This window comes from Phanerochaete carnosa, assembly GCF_000300595.1.
Source record: "Phanerochaete carnosa HHB-10118-sp unplaced genomic scaffold PHACAscaffold_5, whole genome shotgun sequence".
NCBI classification, from domain to species: Eukaryota; Fungi; Basidiomycota; class Agaricomycetes; order Polyporales; family Phanerochaetaceae; genus Phanerochaete; species Phanerochaete carnosa.
This window is the reverse complement of record NW_006767632.1, coordinates 3,737,547-3,754,005: the sequence shown is the minus strand read 5'-3', so window position 1 is coordinate 3,754,005 and position 16,459 is coordinate 3,737,547. Positions and strand designations below refer to the sequence as shown.

Below are 16,459 nucleotides of genomic sequence, written 5' to 3'. Positions count from 1 at the left end.
GGCAGGGAAAGTGCGAAAAACGGCGAGCTTGAGGCCCCGCGTGGCATCGGGCCTGGGAGTCAGATAGGACGAAGCCACATCTGATAGAACGAACGAACCTAGGCAGACAAGGCGAGGCGAGGGGCCTCTATCCGTCGCGGCTGACCCCATCGACCGTCTGTGCGCGGGTGGCCGCTCCATCAGCCTAAAGGGACGCCCTCCGTAGACAAACCATCAACGATGCATCTGACATCAACGCGCAATGTAAAGCCGACTGAACAGGAACTTGACAAGTGCCCAGGGGTGTCCGACCTCGCCGTAGCGCTTGTTGCATCGGGTTTTCAGGAACCCAGGCCCATTTGAACAAAGTTGAAAGCGGAGCATAAGTGAACGTCTCTTCTTCGTAACGACCGGGCAAACTGCAGCTTACAAGCTACAGGAACAGCTCCCTAGACGATTGTGCTGCCAGGCACGGCGGATACGCCTTTTCTTCTTCTAGAGTACTACTGGATTTTTCTTCACTCCTTGACAGTCTTCCTCACAGCTCGCGTTAGCTTGTGAGCGACAGCGGAGAGTACGAGAGGATTTTGAGGGATCCGGGGCGTTATGATTCGTTGCGGCAGTACTCGTGTTTGAGGTTGATGCTGACTCCACGGTGTGTCGCATGCAGAGAGTCGTGTGTCCATTCACAGTGGTTATGATCGCTGCTACGACGTTAACGGCTGTGGTTCTTCGCCGCTGCCGTTTCCATACAAGCTAGAGATGTCTCCATGCGCCCTAGACTAGACTCAAATCTGCAACGACGCAAACAATGATGTTCTCAATTTACTAAACTTGACAGTCTCTGTGGCTGTCTCGTGCATGTTTCGCCGTGCAGCCTGATAGCAGCCCTGTGTGTTGTGTTTGTGAAGGGGTTATTCGGGAACATAAACATGCGGACCCCGTCCCCATTCTTTACCCGGCCGTGCTAATTCTCTTGGTTATATATCCAAGGCAATACGCATACCAGATTCACTCAAGTTGACCAGAGACGTACAAGGAGGGCGTGTAATGTTACAGATATGCCGTGTGTTGAGCACGACACCGGGGACAAATTAGAGAGGCGAACAGATGAGTTGCTGCGAAAGGGGAGACTCGAAGCGACACACTCGCTCAAGCTTCCAGCCTGTGCTCTTCAGGAGCTCGACGAAATGACCGAGCGTGCGCTCTTGGCAGTTCGCACAGCACATCATCTGCGCAGAAGTGACGTGAGCAGTGGGTACATGAGATATATGACATCGTGCGTACGCAAATGTCCAAACTGTAGATGGAACCTGCCGCTGAGTCGGCGTAGGGCAACAGCGGCTCCGGAGCCTGGGACCTTGCAGCGCCGGTAATCTCAGCGACAGCGCCAGAGTCGCGACACATGTAGTCCACGATATTGTCCATTACAACGAGCTTGGTAGCCGGCTGTGCCGCATCGCGCAGGCGCGATAGAATCTTGCTCGCGTACTTGTCCGACCAGTTGTGGAGGATGTGTCTAAGAATAAACACGTCGGCGTCCTTGATAGGCTGTTCCGCAAAGAAATCATGACCTGTGACACAGACCCTGCGTTAGCAGTAGGACGCAGCTCGGAGGCAAGACGATGTACCCTGCAGTCGCACAATACAATTCTCAACAAAGCCAGGCACGGTTGCCTTCCACAGCCGCTCCCCTTCCTTGGCTACAGCGTGTCTGTCCTGGACGACGTATCGGAGATGCTTGTGGGCCTTTGCAAGAGCCATGGCCAAGCTGCCAACACCGCCGCCGACGTCAATCACGAGGTTGCCCGAGGGGAGTGACTCCCATTCGAAGCCTCGCGTCGCGATGATGTCGCTATCAGGGCTCGTGGTCGCACGCATGCCGATGCTGAACTTGCGCAGCTCCAGGGCGTGCTCCGGAAGTTCCATCCATTCAAAACTGACCAAGTTCGTACGCATGGCGCGCTGCCACGCAGCCTCGTTCGGTTCTTGCGAGTGTCCAGTTGCAGGGTCCAGGAGGTGTTCCGCTAAGAAGGCATTGCCTCGCTGGTTGAAATCTCCGCTGCAGGTGCCTCAGGGGATTGTGACGAAGATTTGGTTGAGAAGGCTTACGTCAATGAGACGAGGGCAGCAACACCATTGGTGTCGTCCCACCTGTCGATAGGGCTTTCCAGCATTTCCTGGACAGGCTTGCCTGTGCATAGAGCAGAGGAGATACGGTTATTCCTAAAGACGTCCGGTGCAACCTCCTCGAAGATGTGCCAAGACGTAAGATGTCTCAAAATTCGGCCTGTCACCGTTGTCATGAGATGCAAGGTCCTCCATCAGGTCTTGAAGAGTGAACACGAACCTAGCTTTCCAGCATCAACATTTCTGACTGCCGCAATCTCGTTGACGTGCAGGCCCTGGGCGAACATCAGCTTTAGGGGACAGGTAAAAGGGATGTCCACAACCTTCGTGCCTGCTTCGCGCAGGACATCGGGGACATACGCTGCCTCCGCGACGGATATGGATCCGGAGAGGAAACTCTACCTGATCGTCAGTCATATTGCAGGCCGTGTGGAGTCGCATACCCACCGAAAGCGCGAGCTCCAGAAAGTAAATATGGGGACGCTTGAGTGTCGCGATGAGCTGCCATGCAGCAGCGATCACGGGTGCAGCGTCGGTCGCGAGGTCACTTTGCAACTTTTCGCTCTCGGGACTGAGCGGAGTGTCTGGCGTAGGATAGGGCATGCCGCGCTCAGCGGACTTAGACTGGATGTCTTTGACGCCATTGGCGATGATCTGTACGAGGGCATCGAGAGTAGACATGGCTGGATAGTGTCAAAGGTAGCTTGCGCTAGTGGTACCATCGTCGAACAGTCGTTTTTTATATTACAGAGCGTTACTCTTGACTCGGTGTATTCTGCAAGGTTCAAAGTGCGACTAAGATTAATGCAGTGCTTACTGTATTGCCCAATTATCCCACAGCTGAACAGAGTCTTGTCAAGGACCCAGTGGTGGCCAACGTTCATCATGGCATTTGTGGCACCGAAGTCCTCAGGAACCAGATCCGTTGGGGTACAAGAGTTTCAGTTCGGCGGCCCAGACACGGGAACTTATTAAGTTACACCAGACTAGCCACCCAGAAGCCGTGTCTGGGCCGCCGAACTGAATCAGCTCTGGGGTAGCGCAAATGGGCGTCTCTTCTTTTCGTGGTATGCTGTAGTGACCTTACTGTCCTATCCGGTTTCTCGTGCATTATTGACCCCCCAGATCCTTTCCCAACGTGGTGAACCGCTGCCCATACTTCCCCCATGCTATCTGCTCGAGTCCTATGCTGCCAGAAGACTTGCTTGATGCTCCTACCGGCGATGCCCTACAGCTCCCATCGGCGATACCCGTGACTTGTTATGCTAGAGGCTCTTGTCTATCATGGGATTCGTGTCCCTTGGACAGCTGGCTCTCGTCCCCTCGTCCCCTGTCAACTATGTAGACTAGCGAAACTGTATAATCCTTCCAGTACATCCGTGATATATCCACCGTATCTATGACAGACATGCTACTCGTATCGCGATCATGATATGCGTCTCGTATCTGCCATCTGAGGCACCTTCAATTATTAGCTCTCAGTCTGAGAACAGAGGTCCCAGAACTCCCAGCTGATGCACCCAGGGAGCTCTCAGCCAGGCCATTACCACAGATTTATGGCCCTTGGAGCGGCGATTGTACCTAACTGTAATTGCTAGACCGCCTTGCAAACTTTACCAGCGAAGATTTGATATATCGCTGGAGGACTAGTGTGGTGAAGCGAGCACGATGGACTCATCCAATGGTGCCCGACAGCCTAACCTCCTTCGGCCTGCCTCCAGGGTCTGGGCCATACAACTCGACACCGTCGAACTGAAACCTTAAGGTCCATGGCATCCCAACCTGGTTATATTAGCAACGGCGTACTATTTCAAACTTTCATAGAGCAGAGCCGCAGTTATGGTCAGGCTTACGATAGATCCCGTTAGCAGGCGTCACTGACTCCCTGTGGCAGACGCCTCGTCGTGAAGGCACATGCTTGAAGGTAGCGATAAAGCGTCAAAGAGCGCGAGAAAGAATGCCCAGCTCACTGGTAAAAGTGCTTCCTAGGCAGCGCGCCAAATGTGTGTACGAACGCGGCGTCCGGCGCACCGAGAGACACGTGAATAGAGGGAGTATATACTCCAATATTATCGTTCAAACGAGGAGAGAAGATAAAAAGCTCTTGAATTATATATAATTTGAGAATCGAATTTCGCGCAACTCATAGCCTGACAGTAACGCTGTGCCTCGTGTCTGTGAAAGTAATAATTCAGGAATAAAGAAGTGCAGGCCCCCGTTCCTACTCTTTAACAGGCCGTGTCAGTATCCATGCAACGCATTTCGTGTGCCAAATCTGACCAAGTTGAATTGGAATCGCGAGGAGGATGTGTGATGTTACAGGCATACAGTGCATTGAACAGTAGGTAACACAACTCTGGGAGAAAATTAGAGAGGCGAGCAGACGAGCTGCTGCGGAAGAGGATAATCAAAGCGGCACACCCGCTCAACCTTCCAGCCTGCGCTCTTCAGGAGCTCGACGAAGTGCCCCAGCGTACGCTCTTGGCAATTTGCAGCGCACATCATCTGCGTAGGAGCGACATAAGCAGCGAGTACACGACGAGTATATGGCACTGTACATACACAAATATCTAAACTGTACGTCCGACCCGTCGCCGAGTCGGCATAGGGCAGCAGCGGCTCCGGAGCCTGAGACCTCGTGGCGCCGGGTATGTCAGCGACACCGCCAGAGTCGCGACACATGTAGTCTACGATAATGTCCATCACGACGAGCTTGGTGGTTGGCTGTGCCGCGTCCCGCAGTCGCGACAGGATCTTGCTCGCGTACTTGTCCGACCAGTCGTGGATGACGTGTCTGATGATAAATACGCCGGCGTCCTTGATAGGCTGTTCCGCAAAGAAATCATGACCTGTGCCACGGATCTGCGTTAGTAGTAGAAGCAGCTCGGAAGCAAGTCCATGTACCCTGCAGTTGCACGATGCCATTCTCAACAAACCCGGGCATAGTTGCCTTCCACAGCCGCTCGCCTTCCTTGGCTACAGCGTGCCTGTCTTGGACGACATATCGGAGATGCTTGTGGACCTTTGCAAGAATCATGGTCAAGCTGCCGACTCCACCGCCAATGTCGACCACGAGGCTGCCTGAAAGAAGTGACGCCCATTCGAAGCCTCGTGTCGCAACAGTGTCGCTGTCAGAGCTCGTGGTCGCACGCATGCCGATGCTGACCTTGCGCAGCTCCAGGGCGTGCTCCGGAAGTTCCAGCCAATCAAAAATGGTCAGTTTTGTGCCCTTGGCGCGTTGCCACGCAGCCTCGTTCGGTTCCTGCGAGTGTCCAGTCGCAGAGTCCAGGAGATGATCTGCCAACCATCCGTTGCCCCACTGGTTAAAATCCCCGCTGCAGAAGCTTCAGGAGGTTGTGGCGGGGGGATGGTCGGGAAGGCTTACTTCAACGAGAGGAGGGCAGCGAAACCATCGGTGCCGTCCCACCTGTCGATAGGGCTATCCAACATCTCTTGGACAAGCTTGCCCGTGCACATGGACGAAGAGATGCGATTATTCCTAAAGATGTCCGGTGCGACCTCCTCGAAGATGTGCCGGGACGCAAGATGCCTTAGGTTTCGGCCTGTCGTTCACATCAGGTGCAGAGTCTTGCATGATAGGCAAATACAAACCTAGTTTTCCTGCGTCGACATTTCTGATTGCCGCAATCTCATTAACATGTAGACCCTATACCAACGTTAGCTTCAAGGTGCTGGAGAAATACGCAAAGTTGAAACCTTCGTGCCTGCCTCGCGCAGAATGTTAGGCACATACGCGGCCTCCGCAACGCACACCGAGCTAGAAAGGTTACTCTGGTCGAACGTCAATCATGCTGCAGGCTGTGCGGACTCGTACGCACCGAGAGCGTGAGGTCCATCAAATAGGTATGTGGATGCTTGAGGGTCGCAATGAGCTGGCATGCAGCAGCGATCACGGGTGCAGTCGACGCTGCAAAGTCACTTTGCAGCTTCTCGTTCTCCGGGCTGAGAGGCGTGTCTGGCGTAGGCCAGGACGTGCCGCGCTCAGCGGACTTGGACTGGATATCCTTGACGCCATTGGCGATGATCTGTACGAGTGTATCAAGGGCAGACATGACTGGAGTGTGTTAACGATAGCTTACGCTAGTGGCACCATCGTCAAAGAGTTGTCTCTTATACTAAAGAGCGTTACTTTTGATGTGTCTTCGGCAAAGCTAGAGATATGACTAAACACGCTGATGTGTGCACTGTCCATCCGTGGGCCAAGGATCAATGCAGAGCTTACTGCCAAACTCTCCCAAAGCTAATCATAATCCTGTCCGAATGGCAATAGCATTGTACGATGGAATAAAGTGCAAGGGTTGAACCCCCGAACTCCAATCCCGTGCGTCCGCGGATGTTACAGCTGGCACGGAAACACTAAACCACTTTGCCAGAATTTCGCTATGGGATTTTTGCTCACTTCTGGGGCTGAAGCTGACGTTGGACGCTGGAAAAACAAGTAAACGAAAACTTACCATCTTCGCGCATCAGTACTCACATGATTGAGCTTAAGAGCAGCCCCACTTGCTTCTCCGTCTCCCGTAGATATAGCCGTTTTGCGCTGTAGCTATGGCATAAGTACCACTCGAGCGAAATGCGGATACTAGGACCGGGTGGCTCAGATTGCTTAGGAGGAGTCAGAGGCGCCGATTACAGCTCCTGCAGAAGCCTGTCTCCGACCGGCGAGGTCCGGAAACGCTGGAATGACTGGGGACGAGAAACACTAGAGAAGAATTTCCCGTTTGGGTTTGTGCTGAGCAAACAACGCTATAAGATTTTTGAGCCTCGGAAGATCGCGGCCCACTCGCTTTCGTTACGCACTCCAAACGTACGCAGTGAGACTGCTATTTGCAGCACACAGACAGTGCAGGCACATGCTCCTCAATGACGACCAGGAGTAGACTGAAGTATGTTGCCAGCTGCCGAGCAGCATGCTGAATAAAGTCTGCATATAGTTAGGTCACCTAGACGGCATTTGAGGCGTCGAAACTCTGAGATTTATTGCGGCGACGGAGCAGGTGCAGGCTTCAAATGTGAAATCTAAATCCAGATGTAAAATTATTGCCGTAATGGTCTAAACTTTCCGAGCTGTGACATACGTGAACGTACTGATTTAGAGTCTGGGAGTTTCCCATGCACAGTAACGCACGACTGGATAAGAGGGGTTGATCGAAGAATGTCTATGGGAGCTTAGGCGAGCCGCTCAGCTTGACAGGACAGCCGTGCTCGTACGCAATCTTCATCTCCAATTGATCTTGTGGAACACCAACCTAATCGCAGTATAGGCTAACATCCTTTCACGGCTCGTACATAGCAGTGTCGCAACATATGCATCTCAAAACCTGCGTCAGAACGGCGATACTACGGTACTCGGCACCAATATTCAGTAGTTTCGACAGCCGATAGAAACTGAATATCAAGCCAAATAACCTAGGAGCGAGGCCGTGAGAATAGACGAAAGTAGGTTTACCTAAACTGATTCAGCATCATGTGGCAGGTACCAAAGACGCGGACACGTTACTTGGTTATTTGAAAGCAGGTTCAGGCCGCTAATTACCTTTACGTCTGCATTCGAGGCAGGCTCGGACGACTCGTCTGTGAGGATACGCTTGGTGATTGATGAATATCTTGTGCGTTGGACGGTAGCTCCCATAAGTGAGTCCAGCTAGTTAAGACAGGGCGTCATCAGTCAGTAGAGAACTTGGCGAGAGAAAGCCTCAGCTCACCAGAGATCCAAACACGCCACCGAAAGCACCCCAGCCCACTAATGACAGGAGAACCGCAGGCCACTCCCTGCGACAGGCTGAACTTTCAAGGAGCAGAGTCGCGGACATGGTCAGACCCATGATAATTCCGCCGGCAAGCGAGGCAAGGGTCCCCGTAGTAGACATTCCGCCATTCGTACCGGGGGGCACAGGCTTGAAGGTGGTGATCAGGCGAGGAGGAGCTCGAGAAAGTATGCCCAGCTCAGAGGCAAGGGTGTCTCCCAGGCAGCACGCAAAATGTCTGCACGAATGTGGCGTCAAACACGCTGAGGAACGCGTAAACCGAGCGAGGTGCGCACCCCAATGTCACGAAGAGCAGAGCGCGGCTCAGGTGCGCCGACTGGGGAGGATCCACGGGGCACCATCGTGCAAAGTTATATGGCTTCGTGGGTGTAGTGTTTCCGAGTACCTGTGACGCTGCCGAGTCTGGGACGAAGTACGCGCTCCAGAGCAGTGACGCGACGAATGCAGACAGGGAGTTACAGAGGACTTGCGCAGCATTTCTGTACCCAGCCTCCCGGTGGCCCTCTTCCAGCTTTGCCTTCAACGCCTTCCCAACTTTCGTCGCCTTCGATCCTATGAGGTAGAAGACGATCAGGGCAACGCCAAACGTGCGCAAGGGTACCGCCATCATGGCGAAGCCCACCACGAAGGCGGCGAAGCCCCCAGACGGCGACAAGGAGCGTTTGCGGACTCCGCTAACCCCGAGGTATGTAGCAAGTAAAAGGGGGACGACTGGCAGCTGAGAGATTGGAAACATGTCGGTCGTTGTGGTTGCGAAATGCGAATGCACCGGCTAGCGCGCTCCGACACTGTGTTTGGACTTGGGCGCATCAGTTGATCTGATCGATTCCCCTTACTTCCGCATATAGAACGGAGGCGCACTCTCTCCAAGTTAATGCCACCGGCATCATCCCTGGCAGGGGAGGCCCAAATGGCCACACTGTCGCCTTGCAGGCGGTGGTAAAGAGCGCAGAAAAGATGCTACGCGTAAGCCTTTTGTCTTCAACCACCACTTGCACATCCCCCAGTTCGATATACCATGTCACTGACCGCCTCACTCAAAGGCAAGCTTGCACTTATCACGGGTTGCACGTAAGTAAAAGTCGAGCCGTTATAAGACGCACTGACTGACCTGTGGGTTTTAGCGGTGGTATAGGTTCAGCGACTGCGAGGTTGCTCGCACAGTATGGGTGCTCTATTGCCGTTCACCACTCCTCTGAGGCCACCAAAGCCAAGGCCGACGAGCTTGTCGCGGAACTGACCAAGCACGAGGGCGTAAAGGCCGCAGCTTTCCAGGCAAACCTGCTGACGTTTGAAGAGACGAAGAAGCTGTATGACGAAGTGGTCCAGAAACTGGGAAACCCAGACATTCTCTTCGGGAATGCCGGGGCGCCTTTCACCCAGATTGGCCCAACTGGTAACATTAGAGACATCAGTCCCCAGGAGTTTGAGAATACCTGGAGGTTGAACGTTGGAGCGGACTATTACGTAGGAAACATTGGAACCTCTACTTGCGCGAATGGCTCAGCGGATGTTCACAGCTCAGCCACCTCTGCGTCCCTCACATGGAGCAACAGAAGTGGGGCCGCGTCGTCTTCACTTCAAGGTATGTTCAGGCCGTCTTTCGGGTTGAAGCTGTTAACATCGTGCTGTATGCAGCGTGGGAGCTTGTGAGTATCCGATATAGCACTGAAACTGGAGTTCATATCTTACGCTTCTTGGGCAGTGACTGGCGGTGTCGTCGGCCCTCATTACGCCTCCTCGAAGGCTGCCATCCATGGGCTCGTCCGCTGGTTGTCTCTCCGATACGCAAAGGACGGCATTGTGAGTGCTGCTACTTTTTACCGTTACAATTTCAGTTCCTCATACTGCATTTAGTGCACCAATGCCATCGCGCCGTGGTTGATTGAAGGTGCGTCCCGTAGGTTTTCACCTATGAGTGCTTCAAGTGAATATGCTCCCAGACACGGGCATTGTACGCAATGCAACCCTGCCGCCCGACATTGCCTCCCAGATCCCTGTTGGCAGACTCGGAAGGCCGGAAGAGGTCGCTTCCGTCGTTCTCATGCTTGTCCAGAACGGTTTCATGACCAACAAGGTATGTCACTATCTCCCTTTCAAATTTCGCTCTCGACTGCCACTGACATCGACCTTAGGTCATCACCATCGATGGCGGCTGGACCAACGGTGGCTTGTAGAAGAACGAGGCGGTCAAATGAACAGAGCACGCGCCACAATATCATATCTCCGATCTGTATAGTTAGATATTTGGCGATGAGAATAGAAGGCATAAAATATATGTGTTTTACCTCTTCGGGAGTACACAATATCGGCGACATCTCAGAACGAACGAGGTGCGAGTCCGTTAGCCCTTAGTTGGCCGTTGCCACTTGTCAGTGAGCGCGAAGCTGCTTGCATTTTCAGCGTTGTAGAACCCTTTCGCATGTGCCCAGTTGTGTATAAACGTAAGATAAAGCATGAACCCAGCTCTATGTCAATACACTTATCCCGCCAAGCGGCATCCGTCGCTTGACGGTCTCAGAACGTAAAGGTAACTCTCGGGACGAGCATAACTTTGGGTTTGGAAGAGTTCACGGCGTCCTTGATCATACCTAGCTGTTTCGCATCTGAGATGATCTCCTCGACGCTCTCCCCAAACCGGCGCCGAATCGTGGCTACCGTGATTTCTGTGAACCCTGAGTCCCGCTGTTGAGTCATGTACCGGATAAGAGGAGCGAATCGCGCGCTGTGTCCCGTCAGAGCATACTTCGTCGCTCCGTATTGCGCCGGTGGCGTAGCAGTAGCAAAGGTAGAGGCCTCTGGCGCAGCTGGCAGAGAGGCAGGTGCTACGGAAATGTATATTGCGCCCGGAACGAGTGCAACTGCTGGCTGAGCATTGTGTGCCTGTCGGAGAAGTAAGCCCCGCTGTACGGCTTCATCAACGACTTGGTCTATGTCGTTGCCGTACACGAGGGGTTGGGTGTCGCTGAAACCCCTCCGGATGTTCTTCACGGTGAGGACGAACTGTGGGTTTGACAGCCGCTGACGGACGTAGTCGATGAGCGGCGTAAACCGAGCGAGGTCTCCTACAAGCTTAAACACTGGCGGCGACGTTGAGGGCGAGGCAGTCGTGTCCGATACTGATGGGGCAGGCGTAGACACTGTCGGCATTGGGGCCTCCGTCTGCTCACTTTGTTGAGGGACATCTGGTGGTTGAACAGCTGGAGATTCGGGTGTCAACGTCACTGGATCTGCCAATGCATCGCTCGGTGAGCTATCACTTGCGAGCGTAGTAGCCTCCATTGAGCGATGCAGTCCTGGAGGAGCAGCAGCTTCAGCGGGGGTCTCCGCTGGCGCCGGTGCTTCTCCAGCACGGTCGCCGTCCGTCGGCACGCTCGCACTTGCGTTGGCGCTGCCCCAGTCGGGGAAGGACACCGGCTCTGCGCGCTCCTTGCCCTTCCCGCCGCCCGGCACGCGTCCGAGCCGTGTCGTGCTCTCGGGGTCGCTCACCGCAAGGATCGAATGCCCACCGTCGCGCGTCACGCGCAGGCGAGACTGGACATGGAAGTACCCCTGCCCGATTGGCGCGACGGTGGCCGCGTCGTCAGAGGCGCCAGAGTCGCCGTCCGAGTGCGCCGCGGCCCCGCCGTCGCGCACGCCGAGCCCGTTCGGCGCAAACATGATTGCCTGGCCTGTGCGGAGCGAGACGATCTGCGACGGCTACATGTCACGATTCGAAGCAGCGTCCAGAAACGGAGTGCACGCACCTTCGCGAAGAGCTCATCGAACGCGTCTTCAGCGGCGGAGACGTGATTTGCGAGTAGGCGCAGCCACTTTGGGGAAGAGAACCGATGCGCGATGATGAATGAGCAGAGATCGAGGAACTTGCTCGGCACCACCGTGGGTTCTTGCGTCGAGATGACGACCCGCGTCGCCAAGTGGCGCTGCTGGCGGATGACAGACAGAAGAGAGTCTGTCAGACGGGATGAAGTGCCTGTTTGAGAGTCTGACAGATACTGCAGAAGATGGCGAGCACAATTATGAGCAAAGCATCGTATGGCTCGGGTTGGTAGTAGGGCCACACCTTATGCGCTTCGTCAAGGACGACCAATTTTCCAGCCGCGTCGACATCTGCTTCGACGAATAGACCTAAAATCAAGTCGAAGAACCCACACGCGGACGAGCCGTCCATGAAGGGCGAAGATAAGCTACACCACCACTCAGCAACGCTGCGCAGCACAAACCCGATATAACTCACTCGATGATCGTCAAATGACCCTTACGGAAATGGCTAGATACACGATTGTAAGCATTTCCACCCTCGAGACAGGAGTCTAGCAACGAGAGCCGAAGATTTAGCATTGCTTTCTGCCCAGAGCTGAATTTCTGCTGCTTGAGTTCGTCGCGGAAAGCGGTGTAGTTGAAGTTTGATTCCATTGATCGCAGGATTGACATGATCGCTTCCATATACAGAGGCATTTCTGCATCATCGTCAAGCAGTTGATTTCAGGATAGGGCCCGGAGTACGCACGAGTATTCTCTTCAACTTTCATCATAGCGAGAAGACGCTCGCCACTGATGTCTGCAGCAGAGAAGTGCAGCGGTTTGACGTGGACAGAAGGTAATCCCGCATAGACTCGTCTCATAGCTTGAATATTGGCGGGCCTTTGCAAAACGCGTCAGTCGATACAGACGGTAAAAGTTAAACGAAGACCAACAAGACGAGGACAGTCACCGTGGGAGGGGTTACGTCACCGCCACGCTCATTATCGAGCGTAGCAAGGTAGGCTGCTTCGCAGGGCTGAACAGCACCGCCGCCTGCAGCGGTGTCAAAGTGAAATCTGCGTGCGTCGACCGCAGTCAGTGCCATGGTGGGCTGCGTGGAAAGTTAGGAACGTACACCAGCGCGCTGAGAGGTGCAGGTAGGGTTCCGAGCCTCGAGTCTGCCATGAGGCAGCTCTCGAGTAGGACCGAGGTTGAATGACTCTTACCAGAGCCCTGCAGCACCGTCAGACTCCCGACTTCAAGAAGAAGCGGGGTACATGCCTGGACGCCACATACGAGTGCACTAAACGGGGCATTCGTGTTCATGTACAGTTTCGGAGTTGTCAGACGCAAAGGGAAATTCGTCGCCCGTTGTGCAATGACACGCCCGTATAATGCACGCTGTGGAAGGATGGATGACCCCAAGGACGCAAATGCGTCTCCCGTGAAGACGGGTGCCGTTCTGAAGGCATGCATCGAGCCTGTGGATTCGTCCTCGGGTGTGTCATCACCGAGCAGATCGAGTTCCGGATCGTAATACGTTTCCATGGTCGCGTACGCCGTGCACGCAGCTCAAGGTGCGGGTCTTGCGGTGAAAGAAGAGGTAGAAGGACTGTGCTTCGGCGCTACATAACGACGAAACTTAAGTACTAGCTGACCCCACGTCTGGGCCTCGAGGCAGAGGTTCGGGCCGAGCCAATCTCGCAGTTTCATGTGCAACTTCCTGTCAATATATCAGAAACTTGAAGCCTCGGGCCTTATACTTCGGGGTTCCGTTGTGGATTCGCCTTCTGTTGCTTCAAATTTTGTAACGGTGGTGCGGAGTCAAGAGTAGAGTCAAAGTAAAATAACAATAGAGATCAATATTACCTAGGCGCCTAGCTTCCACCATTACCACACAGAGCTTCTCACGATACTATCAATAGGTGTTGAGGCCTGAGACAGTGGGGATCAACACAAGAACGAGTAGACCGGGTTCAGTATATATTAAGACCGCCTCTTCTTGCCGGGAACCTTAGGCAGTCTGATAAGTGTGCCTGTGTCCACGGCGGAGCCGAGGACTTCCCCGATAGACAGCTGCTGTCCAAATGCGGATCCTCCAGCCTGCCGACACTGGGTGGTAAGCGCGCTTTTTTCCGGCGTAAAATTTGCCAAAAACTGATTGAACAAGGCCCCAACTTTCTCCGGTTTTCACTTGAAAAAAACCGAAGGCAAAACTCAGTTTTCTGCCAGTTTTACTGGTGTTTTAGACCATTTTGGCTGGTTTTGCACCAGTTTCTCCTCAGTTTGCATCGGCGTAGAATCGAGGAATAACGGGGCCTTGTTTAGCTGCTTTTTCCTGAGTTTTCTCGAGAAAAAAACTGCGCTTACCACCCTGTGGATCTTCCTGAAGAGTCTTCCTGAGGCGGTCCATCCTAACCTCAGGCTACACCTCTTCAGAACCGTCAACCGACGACCGCTGATACATCTTAACCTAGGGGATAAAATGCCGCTTCGCAAGACGAAGATCTATGATATTTGTGTACGTAGTGGCTGAGGGCGGTCTGATAGGAGGAACAGAAGCAGTCGCCATGTTGCTCGCAGGGGCTGACATCGAGCGACTAGTAGCACCGGCATCCGAGCTCAGACATTCTGCCACTTTTGGTACCTACGTTGGCACACACGTCAGTGAGTACAGTCGGGGTCTCGATAATTCTAGACGTACCTCATCAGTGGGTCCGTCCGCCGTCCCTTCCGGGGTCATTCCCCAACCCAGCACGCGCTTCGGGCGTGTCGTGCTTCCAGGGTCCCTTACTACAAAGATCGAGTGCCCGCCGTCGCGCGTGACGCGCCGACGAGACCGGACGTGCGGGTACCCTTAGCCAAGCGGCGCGACGACGCCCCCGTCGTCCGAGGAGCCTACACCTGAGTCGTTGTCAGTGTGCGCAACAGCCGTTCCCTCGCGCACGCCAAGGCAGTTCGGCGCGAACATGATGGCCTGGCCTGTGCGCAACGACACTATCTTTGGTGGGAAAGTATCAATGGATGCGATGGCAAGAAGCCGGCGAGAGACGCTACCTTTGCGAGGAGCTCATCAAATGCGTCTTCGGCGGCGGAGACGTGATTCGCAAGCAGGCACAGCCATCTATGGGATGAGAATCGATGAGCAATGATCAATGAGCATAGATCGAAGAACTTGCTCGGGACCACTGAGTCGAAATGACGACGCGTGTCGCCAGGTGGCGCTGCTGGCGGATGACAGACAGAAGAGAGTCTGTCAGGCAGGATGAAGTGCCTGTGTGAGAGGCAGATGGATACTGCGAAAGATAGTGAGCGCGAGGATGGGCAGCGGATCATATAATCCAGGGTAATAGTAGAACCGACCTTATGTGCCTCGTCAAGCACCACCAGCTTCCCAGTCACATCGAGGTCTGTTTCGATGAATAGGTCCAAAATCAGGCCAAAGAATCCACACGCAGATGTGCTGTTCATGAATGGCGAGGATAAGCTGCAAGAAGATTCAATAATCTGCGCTGCATAAGACTTGATACAGCTCACTCGACTATTGTGAGCTGTCCCTTGCAGAAACGAGTGGATACGCGATTATTAGCATTGCCGCCCACGAGACAAGAGTCCAGGAGCAAGAGCCGAATGTTTAGCATTGCCCTCTGCGCAGGGTTGAACGCCTGCTGCGTGAGCTTGTCGCGGAAAGCACTATGATTGAAGTTTGACTCCATCGTGCCCAAGATGTACATGAGCGCCAGGAACAGTTGCTTTGGTCCTGATCTCGTAGTTCCTAGGCAAAATGAGTACTGTATTTTGTCTGACAGTGCCCGAGATTGGAACGATGCGAGGACAGAATCGCAGCAGTAGGCTTGGAAGGCGGCCTGCATGCAAAGGCGCAGTCTGATCTTACGACCGGAAGCGTTGGGCGCGTCCTCGCCCATGCCTTGAGCCTTCAGGCCTCAGGCCTCAGACATCACGTACGTGGTTATCTCCCCTATGCCCTAGCCGAACCGCCGTCTGAGCATGGCCGGGAAGATCTCGTGAAAGCCAGCGGACCTCTGCTCGGTCAGATAAGCTGAACGTGCGGCACGCAGTCACACTAGTCCCCAGTACTAGTAACCATGAGTAGGGGAGAAGAATAAGCAGAAAAAACCCTTTCCATGTTATTGCCTCGAGCCCTGGATAAATGAAAGAAAAAGGGAGAAAAAGAGAGGGAAACTTGCATAGAATACCTCCAGAGAGTTGCTCGCTCGGGAGTAAGAGACGCCCAGGCGCCGCTCATGGCGGGTCCCGATCCAATCGGGCAAGCGCGCCTTGAATTGAGCGCCCATGGCCACGGCGCAACTTCCGAGTCTCTGCAGCGACCTCCACAACCCCCTTTTTCAGCCTTTTGTGTTGAGAAAAAGAACTATAGATGCTCTTCATCACTGTCCATATCCATTTCGTACCAAAGGCAGCAGATCAAAGCTTACCTGCGCCAGGAACTATCCGCGAGGCAGCCGCGCCATAAAATGCGCTGACATTAGGCTTTGGCCCGCGGCCAAGGCCTGTCATTCCAGTCCACCCACATACGTTTGCTCAGTCCTTTGAATCGCCAATGACTCACAGCTGGAGACCATAATACGCCCTGCTCGGCGACGACAGGCCCAAGGACGACGCCACTGGACACGCGTTCAGGACCGCTCCTGTCTTCACGGGATATGCGCCGGATGCGCTGAGCCCGGCCATGCTCTCGCAGCGTGCTGCATACGGGCGCGTCGTGAGCCAGCAGGCACACGGGTTCCTGAGCAGCCCGGTATCGCCCCTGTTGTACATCAATACGAGTGCTGCGA

At 54.1% G+C, this 16,459-nt stretch overlaps 6 protein-coding genes across 6 annotated transcripts; 1 reads left to right on the top strand and 5 right to left on the bottom strand.

Moving 5' to 3' along the window:
• Nucleotides 1–954: 954 nt before the first annotated feature.
• Nucleotides 955–3,092, bottom strand: PHACADRAFT_122410 (uncharacterized protein). The gene is made up of 7 exons (XM_007396405.1): nucleotides 2,557–3,092; nucleotides 2,433–2,507; nucleotides 2,330–2,384; nucleotides 2,092–2,269; nucleotides 1,624–2,041; nucleotides 1,267–1,530; nucleotides 955–1,211 (listed from the first exon to the last, which is right to left on the bottom strand). The coding sequence occupies exons 1-7, from the start codon at nucleotides 2,788–2,790 to the stop codon at nucleotides 1,074–1,076; spliced, it is 1,362 nt and encodes a 453-aa protein (XP_007396467.1). The 5' UTR covers nucleotides 2,791–3,092; the 3' UTR covers nucleotides 955–1,073.
• Nucleotides 3,093–4,476: 1,384 nt separating this feature from the next.
• On the bottom strand, nucleotides 4,477–6,182 carry PHACADRAFT_196226 (uncharacterized protein; the record flags this gene model as incomplete). Its single annotated transcript, XM_007396404.1, has 7 exons — nucleotides 4,477–4,614; nucleotides 4,672–4,958; nucleotides 5,014–5,444; nucleotides 5,495–5,672; nucleotides 5,722–5,776; nucleotides 5,827–5,901; nucleotides 5,949–6,182. 7 exons carry the CDS (start codon nucleotides 6,180–6,182, stop codon nucleotides 4,477–4,479), a joined length of 1,398 nt encoding a protein of 465 aa, XP_007396466.1.
• A 1,170-nt stretch (nucleotides 6,183–7,352) lies between these two features.
• On the bottom strand, nucleotides 7,353–8,604 carry PHACADRAFT_257248 (uncharacterized protein). The gene is made up of 4 exons (XM_007396403.1): nucleotides 8,174–8,604; nucleotides 7,836–8,115; nucleotides 7,631–7,774; nucleotides 7,353–7,579 (listed from the first exon to the last, which is right to left on the bottom strand). The coding sequence occupies exons 1-4, from the start codon at nucleotides 8,503–8,505 to the stop codon at nucleotides 7,526–7,528; spliced, it is 810 nt and encodes a 269-aa protein (XP_007396465.1). The 5' UTR covers nucleotides 8,506–8,604; the 3' UTR covers nucleotides 7,353–7,525.
• A 258-nt stretch (nucleotides 8,605–8,862) lies between these two features.
• Nucleotides 8,863–10,179, top strand: PHACADRAFT_209654 (uncharacterized protein). Its single transcript, XM_007396402.1, has 8 exons — nucleotides 8,863–8,969; nucleotides 9,023–9,365; nucleotides 9,419–9,483; nucleotides 9,537–9,547; nucleotides 9,604–9,701; nucleotides 9,756–9,789; nucleotides 9,842–9,975; nucleotides 10,034–10,179. The coding sequence occupies exons 1-8, from the start codon at nucleotides 8,917–8,919 to the stop codon at nucleotides 10,073–10,075; spliced, it is 780 nt and encodes a 259-aa protein (XP_007396464.1). The 5' UTR covers nucleotides 8,863–8,916; the 3' UTR covers nucleotides 10,076–10,179.
• Nucleotides 10,180–10,415: 236 nt separating this feature from the next.
• Nucleotides 10,416–13,260, bottom strand: PHACADRAFT_209653 (uncharacterized protein; the record flags this gene model as incomplete). Its single annotated transcript, XM_007396401.1, has 8 exons — nucleotides 12,939–13,260; nucleotides 12,778–12,875; nucleotides 12,596–12,718; nucleotides 12,409–12,542; nucleotides 12,136–12,358; nucleotides 11,962–12,085; nucleotides 11,645–11,893; nucleotides 10,416–11,588 (listed from the first exon to the last, which is right to left on the bottom strand). The coding sequence occupies exons 1-8, from the start codon at nucleotides 13,188–13,190 to the stop codon at nucleotides 10,416–10,418; spliced, it is 2,376 nt and encodes a 791-aa protein (XP_007396463.1). The 5' UTR covers nucleotides 13,191–13,260.
• Nucleotides 13,261–14,115: 855 nt separating this feature from the next.
• PHACADRAFT_29116 (uncharacterized protein) lies at nucleotides 14,116–15,909 on the bottom strand (the record flags this gene model as incomplete). The annotated part of the gene is made up of 8 exons (XM_007395200.1): nucleotides 14,116–14,289; nucleotides 14,347–14,435; nucleotides 14,547–14,643; nucleotides 14,700–15,129; nucleotides 15,180–15,577; nucleotides 15,609–15,702; nucleotides 15,728–15,805; nucleotides 15,860–15,909. 8 exons carry the CDS (start codon nucleotides 15,907–15,909, stop codon nucleotides 14,116–14,118), a joined length of 1,410 nt encoding a protein of 469 aa, XP_007395262.1.
• Between the last annotated feature and the right edge of the window lie 550 nt (nucleotides 15,910–16,459).

Excerpts from the sequence above, each read along its gene's own strand:
- PHACADRAFT_122410 (XM_007396405.1), bottom strand. The coding sequence starts at position 2,790 with ATGTCTACTCTCGATGCCCTCGTACAGATCATCGCCAATGGCGTCAAA. Across the intron at positions 2,508-2,556 it reads TTCTGGAGCTCGCGCTTTCG|AGTTTCCTCTCCGGATCCAT; the intron begins GTGGGTATGCGA and ends ACGATCAGGTAG. Across the intron at positions 2,270-2,329 it reads TGTTGATGCTGGAAAGCTAG|GCCGAATTTTGAGACATCTT; the intron begins GTTCGTGTTCAC and ends CAACGGTGACAG.
- PHACADRAFT_257248 (XM_007396403.1), bottom strand. The coding sequence starts at position 8,505 with ATGGCGGTACCCTTGCGCACGTTTGGCGTTGCCCTGATCGTCTTCTAC. Across the intron at positions 7,775-7,835 it reads GTGGCGTGTTTGGATCTCTG|CTGGACTCACTTATGGGAGC; the intron begins GTGAGCTGAGGC and ends TGTCTTAACTAG. Across the intron at positions 7,580-7,630 it reads ACCTGCTTTCAAATAACCAA|GTAAACCTACTTTCGTCTAT; the intron begins GTAACGTGTCCG and ends GAATCAGTTTAG.
- PHACADRAFT_209654 (XM_007396402.1), top strand. The coding sequence starts at position 8,917 with ATGTCACTGACCGCCTCACTCAAAGGCAAGCTTGCACTTATCACGGGT. Across the intron at positions 9,366-9,418 it reads ACGTTGGAGCGGACTATTAC|CTCAGCCACCTCTGCGTCCC; the intron begins GTAGGAAACATT and ends GGATGTTCACAG. Across the intron at positions 9,702-9,755 it reads GATACGCAAAGGACGGCATT|TGCACCAATGCCATCGCGCC; the intron begins GTGAGTGCTGCT and ends TACTGCATTTAG.